The 7,613-nt window shown below is 26.5% G+C and overlaps 1 protein-coding gene across 1 annotated transcript in view; it reads left to right on the forward strand.

Annotated features, from left to right (window-relative positions):
- LOC145263914 (uncharacterized) overlaps positions 1-7,368 on the forward strand; it is a 50,450-nt gene extending 43,082 nt beyond the window's left edge. Inside the window, exon 2 of the mRNA XM_080120992.1 lies at positions 7,156-7,368. Within this exon, the coding sequence (XP_079977118.1) occupies positions 7,156-7,368 (213 nt within the window). The remainder of the gene's footprint in view (positions 1-7,155) is intronic.
- Positions 7,369-7,613: the final 245 nt, after the last annotated feature.

Genomic DNA, 7,613 nt, shown 5'->3' on the forward strand with positions numbered 1-7,613 from the left:
AATAAGAACACAATTAAAGTCTCTTACTCTACTATGCCTAACCTTCATCAGAAAATAATTAGCTCTAATAATAATAAAATTAATAAACTACAAAATGCAACTATACAAAATACATCGGACTGTAACTGTAGAAGAAAAAATAAATGTCCCCTACAAGGCTCATGTAAAATTAAAAATGTTATCTATAGCTGCACAGTATCAAAAACTCCAAATATACAAGAACCTATCAACAGCCATAACTCAACTACCGAATTAAATAATAACACCAACTTAAATCAATCTACCGATCAATTATTAACCAACCCACCACATTATAATCCAACAATAGACCTAACGGAAAATAATCATAATAATCAAGAGGTAATATATATTGGTTCCACATCTGGCCCAATAAAACATAGAATTTCAACGCACAAACATTCTTTTAAAAATAACTCTCTATCAAACCAAACTACTCTATCCAACTATATTTGGCAACTAAAAAATAGCAATATTTCTTTCAACTTAAAATGGCAAATAATTGAGACTTGCAAATCATATAAACCAGGAGATAAATTTTGTACATTATGTACAAAAGAAACCGTAAAAATTTTAAAATATGAAGATATAAAAAGCACAACCAAACTAGTAAATTCAAGACACGAGCTTCTATCGTGTAATCATAAACGTTGGTTTAAATTTAATAAATATAAACCACCTTAAATCATTAAAAATTACTCATTAGTAAAAATAGATTTTTTTTTTTTTTTTTTTTTTTTTTAATAAATTAAGTTAAACCAATTACCGCCCTTAGACTCGTAAATCAAATAATAAATAAAGCCATGACAATTATCTCCCCTTAAAAACTTGGAAAAAAAAAAAAAAAAAAAAAAAAAAAACTCTCTCTCTATAGATATTAACTGTGGCGTCTCTAAATCAAAATACGCTAACGGAAACAATTTACTGCACGAGCGTCGCCCTTTTAAAATTCATCATTCAATAAAATAAAAAGCTATAGCAAACATCTAAATGACTACTTTAAATACAGTTCCTGATTTCAAAAAAATGAAAACCAAAAGGTAATTATATATATATATATTTTTAAATCAAATTTATTATGTAAATTCAAAAATATATATATTTTTTCTACTCATTTCTATCTCTAACCTATACCAATTTCCTTATTAATTTTCTTATAAATTTTATATCCAAACCTTTTACTTCAATTTTTCAGATTCATCTGCCTTACTTTTAATGCTAGGTTTATTTTTGGTGTCTTTTCAATTCAATAGAAATCCTCCTAAATTTGCTGATGAGGAGACCGTGCTTACCAAAAAAACTATGTATAATTATTCTACGTGACTTCATGTATACCACAAATAAAAAGCACGGATTTCCGAAACGATCGTACAGATAATTGACTTTGTTGTTGTTCCTTCTTATGAAACTGATTTTTAATTTAATTAAATTTTGATTTTTAAATTTTAAAAATTTTAAAACTTTTAAATTATAAATCACATTACTTAATATTGAATTAGCTCTAGGACATTTAACTATCGAGCTTATTATATATCTAAATTACAACGAGCATTTCCTGTATTTTAATTAAACTAGTAATTTCACTATTACATTAAAATACACTTAGCTCTTTAGACTATTATTCTAATCTCCTTTAAATTATATATATATATATATATATATATATGTGTATATATACTTATATATATATATACTTATATATATATATGCCTTTTAGAATTCACGCATTATTACTCTTATTATAGCTAGTATGCATTAGAAAAGTAATATGTATTGTGTTGAAAGCCGTTTACACATCTAATTTGGAAGTACTGTGTTTATATAACATATTTAGGAATCTAATACTAAGATCATAATTAAAAACTATTAAGATATTTATATATATATATATATATATATATATATATATATATATATATATATATATATATATATATATATGTTAAGCTTTTTGTTTCTTAGACGCGCTGGTTGAGTTTGAATAAAATAAAATGAGTATCATATGCGTTTGAAGCCAAAACAACTCATTATTACAAAATAAACAGACATTTATTCAGTTTTAAATTTACACTATGTCTGTGTTTCTTTTTTTTTCCATATTGTTAGTGGAGCAGAGAATCAGCAAGTAGAAGTCCGTTTGTTGGTTTTACGGTAGTTTTAAAAATCTCGGAACGGTGCCTTGGTCACGCGGGATTCACATAAGATTTATGTATACTACTACTACTAATACTACTACTACTACTACTGCTACTACTACTACTACTACTAATAATAATAATAATATATATATATATATGTATATATGTTTTAATACACAGATATATGTGATATATATACATGTAATATATATATATATATAAATATTATATATATATATATATATATATATATATATATATATATATATATATATATAATGAAAATTACAATTGAATTTACCAAAATGATCCAAGATGGTAAAATTAAAGTAAATTAAAAATATTAAAGAATTAATATTTATAAACTTATCTCAGCCAGATATAAAAGCTCAATAATACCAAATAGGAAATAGAGCTTATAATATGAGCAAACAGTTAATGAAATATGTTAAAAAACACTTTGAAATGAGTTAATCACATATTTAATCTAAAAAGGAAACACTAGATAACACTAGATAAATGTATATATATATATATATATATATATATATATATATATATATATATATATATATATATATATCTGATTGGCAAAATTTTAGAATAATTGTAAAGAAGTTAACCATAGCGGAAATTTAGTCGACTAAAATAAGATGGAAAACGGGGTGAGGAAAAGGAAAAGAAAAATAAAATGGGTGAAGTTACATGTAACAAATGTACGATTCAGTAAAATAAATAAGTCTATTAAAAATTAGAATTATTTGGGTCGTCACAGTTTTTCTTTTTTTTAGTAACCTCCTCTCCGTTCTTACTCCATTCCACTACCAAATATTCTAAAAAGAAAATAAATAAATAATAATAATTTTCAGACTTACACCCTTGAAAAATTAGTCTGAACGAAAGGCGCTTCGGGTGTATTTTAACGATCTTGACTTATTTATTTTACTGAATTGTACATTTGTTACATGTAACTTCCCCCATTTTTTTTCCTTTTCCTCACCCCGTTTTCTCTCTTATTTTAGTCGACTGAATTTCCGCTATGGTTCACTTCTTTACAATATATAATATACGGTGGTTGGATAAGTTCCTGTTGTTTCATAAAGCATCCTTCTAAAACATGTTTGATATTGGCAAAGTGCTTTAGGCAATTAGAAACACGTATTCTGTTCAGAAAATCGTTATCGTTTTTGGCTCATATAATTTTTTCTGGTTTTTAAACCGTTAAATTGGTTGTCAAGTAAATAAAAAATCTTATTTTCACCTTTAATCAAGGTAAACAAAACACAATTGAAGTGAGCTAGCATATTTGTGCCGTATATGGAGAAAACACCTTATCTGTGAGAACTGATCGAGATTGATTAACCAGATACAAACACGGTAATCTAATCCAATTAAAATCTTTCTGTATTTTATCTTTTATAATTTATTCCTCCCGATTTATCGTAGTCCTTATATTTTATACTAGTGGGACCATGGGAATTCAACGGGGACTCATTCATATGTAATATACTGGTTTTGCATTTTGTAGATGTTCAATGTAAATGGAGGAGGTCTTATATTAATGTGGCTTTTTTGTTAAAACTGCAAAAGAATATTTTTCTACGCTAGCAAAAACGCCCAGCAAACCTTGGTCGTAAAATACGCTTAACTATTAGATTTTAATTCTTGCAGATTTCCTGTATATTATGTTAATGTACTATCGAGAAAGTGTAACAGCGAAATTAACACACACACTATTACATAGCATTCTTTTAAGCACTGATATAATTTCAGATACTACCTCTAAAATATACCGAATTTAGCATAAACCCCTATTTCATTTTAACCCTTTCCTTAATTTATCTTTTTAACAGATAAGATTAAATAAGCACAATCTTCCAATTAACGTGTCCTGTATTCTCCCCGAGAGTCCAATCACACATTTTGTCCACATATATTTAATCACCCATTACAGATATGCCATATACCTTCCTGAATTATATAATAAAAAACTATATTCTATATCAGAGATCAATTTAGTTCCCTCAAACAGCCTCAATCTTTCATTTTCCTCTTAGTGTAACTACCGCTAAACGTTGCATCCCTATTATTTTACCTAGGATCTCCTCTCTTCTTTAGATGAGAAGCATTAGGATCGAAATGCCATGGTATAAAGAGTTCCTACTTACCCTACATCCATATTGATATCCACCATTATAAAATAAATGAATAAATCTCTCTCAGTCACTCTCTCTCTCTCTCTCTCTCTCTCTCTCTCTCTCTGTATATATATATATATATATATGTATATATATAAATATATATATAATTATATATATTATTAATAATTATTATAGTAAATAATTATATATATATATAATTATATATATATATTATTAATATTGATATCCACCATTATTGAATAAATGAATAAATCGCTCTCACTCACTCTCTCTTTATATATATATATATATATATATATATATATATATATATATATATATATATATATATAGTGCAAAGTTTTGTTGAAAATTCAAAGACTCACGGTTTTTTTTATAACCTTCGTTTATTTCCTGGATTTTTCCATTAGAGCTGTTTCATTAATGAGTGGCAATTTTACGATTTATTCTTTCGTAAAAATATCCTGTCCCCACCAACTTCTTCAGATGTTTATCCATTAGATTTTTACAACAAATGGTATATTTTTAACATTCTGGACATCGTATTCGGGTAAAAAGATTTCTGCAGTCATGCTTCCTCACTTCCTCCATCTTTTGGTGTTATGTCATATATATATATATATATATATATATATATATTATTACTTATTTAAGTAAATAATTATATATTCATATATAATTATATATATATTATTAATAATCATTATAGCAAATAATTATATATATATATACATATATATGTATATATATATATATATATATATATATATATATATATATATAGATAGATATATAGATGCATCTCTTGGCCTTCGGGACAAGATCAAATTGTAGTATCTGTCCTTCAGATGCTGCACTTCTATTTCTTGTTCTCTTTCGGTGGAGGAGAAATCCTTCACGACTGAGACAATTTTTATTGTTGTACCTTTTCTCCACGTTAAAAAACGACCCTGGTCTCTAACTCTGTCCCGTGGGGAGGCATAGTAAATAGGTACATATAATTATTGACTTGAATAATTATTAAATACCTATAGACACTAGAAATGCAACCCGGCAACAGAACCCATCCCTGGCATCATTAGCAAGGATCTAATCCATTAATCATCCACATACAGTAGTGTTTCGCTGTATCACAGCTCATCAGTGCGGCTAGACAGACAACCCATCAAGAAACTCAATCACCTGTACGATAGTCGAAGCTTGGAACCATTAGGCTAATCAGTAGCTGCTGTCCAGGTAGTGAATTAACGATGTTTTGACATCGTTCGAATACCTAAGCTCAATTTCTTTTGCACAAAGAGCACCTCTTAATACGCTAATGTATATCGTGTATCGCAAAAGTCGTTAATTTCTTTCTACCCCAATAGTATAATAATATCCAGTCTCGGCTAATTAATATATATTTCATTTTGAGGATATCTACAAGAGAGATATAGCAAGACAGACTCGTTACTTTGTCGATCTTTTAGCCAATTAGACCCCTCGTCTTATAGGTTCTTTAGTTGTACAATGTGTGTGTATCTTGGCGGGAATTTCGCTTCCTATTTTCAAAGTTGTAATTATATCTTGTTGCGGACGTATACAGAGTATACAGCAATATAACTATGAAACTCTTATCTGGAAAAAATAAATACGGACATACTTTGTATGATAAGGAAAAAAATGCCGAAGTAGTTCTGATAAAACACATTTACGTTCCTGTTCTTAGTATGCAGTTGAATGACTGACTTATGTTTTTCTTTGCTGTTATTTAAAAGGATCCAAAACATACCGATGCCCAACAAGTCACTCAAAATAAGCGTTAACGAGAGAACAGGTGTCATTGAGAGCAGCATAGTGATCCTTAGTTGTGGAAGTTTAAGAAAGAATTAATTATTTTAGGTGACAGCGGAAAAAAAAACATTTTCACATTCGACTTGAAGGATACCATATTGTAGTACACTGTGAAGCAGACCAACGGAACAGAGTTCCACAGGCGTGCAGTTCTAGAGAAATAAAAAGCCTTGTTCATTAGATTCTTATTAATTTTTATTTATTGCGAACTATTATTCTCATCTTTATTAGTTGTTGATGAGTTGTTAGATGGGAATAATAATCCGCAATAAATAAAAAAATAATATAAATAATACTCATCTCAATAATGAATTCCGATTAAAATAATACATTAGATTTTTGTTTAAATTCCGGCTTGATAAATTATATTGCTGTAAATTGTCCCTTGTTAACTGATATTATTTTTTTGTATTTTATATTACATTTTCTCTCGGGTATCATCATCAACAACATATGAAATGTGGGTATAATTTCGTCATTAATTCAGGCCAGATTAATTATATGAATTCTCGTATTTTATATGAATTCTATGAATTCTATGAATTATATGAATTATATGAATTCTATGAATTATATGAATTCTATGAATTATATGAATTATATGAATTCTCGTATTTTATATGAATTCTATGAATTCTATGAATTATATGAATTCTCGTATTTTATATGAATTCTATGAATTCTATGAATTATATGACTTCTCCTATTTTATATGAATTAGATGAATTCTATGAATTCTATGAATTATATGAATTATATGAATTATATGAATTCTATGAATTATATGAATTCTCGTATTTTATATGAATTCTATGAATTATATGAATTCTATGAATTATATGAATTCTATGAATTATATGAATTCTCGTATTTTATATGAATTCTATGAATTATATGAATTCTATGAATTATATGAATTCTATGAATTATATGAATTCTCGTATTTTATATGAATTCTATGAATTCTATGAATTATATGAATTCTCGTATTTTATATGAATTAGATGAATTCTATGAATTATATGAATTATATGAATTATATGAATTCTATGAATTATATGAATTCTATGAATTATATGAATTCTCGTATTTTATATGAATTCTATGAAGTCTATGAATTATATGAATTATATGAATTATATGAATTCTATGAATTATATGAATTCTATGAATTCTATGAATTCTATGAATTATATGAATTCTCGTATTTTATATGAATTCTATGAAGTCTATGAATTATATGAATTATATGAATTATATGAATTCTATGAATTATATGAATTCTATGAATTATATGAATTCTATGAATTATATGAATTCTCGTATTTTATATGAATTATATGAATTCTCCTATTTTATATGAATTAGATGAATCATATGAATTCTATGAATTATATGAATTCTATGAGTTAGATGAATTCTATGAATTATAGGAATTCTCGTATTTTATATGAATTCTATG

Source organism: Euprymna scolopes, chromosome 39, assembly GCF_053919585.1.
Source record: "Euprymna scolopes isolate OS-2025 chromosome 39, ASM5391958v1, whole genome shotgun sequence".
NCBI classification, from domain to species: domain Eukaryota; kingdom Metazoa; phylum Mollusca; class Cephalopoda; order Sepiida; family Sepiolidae; genus Euprymna; species Euprymna scolopes.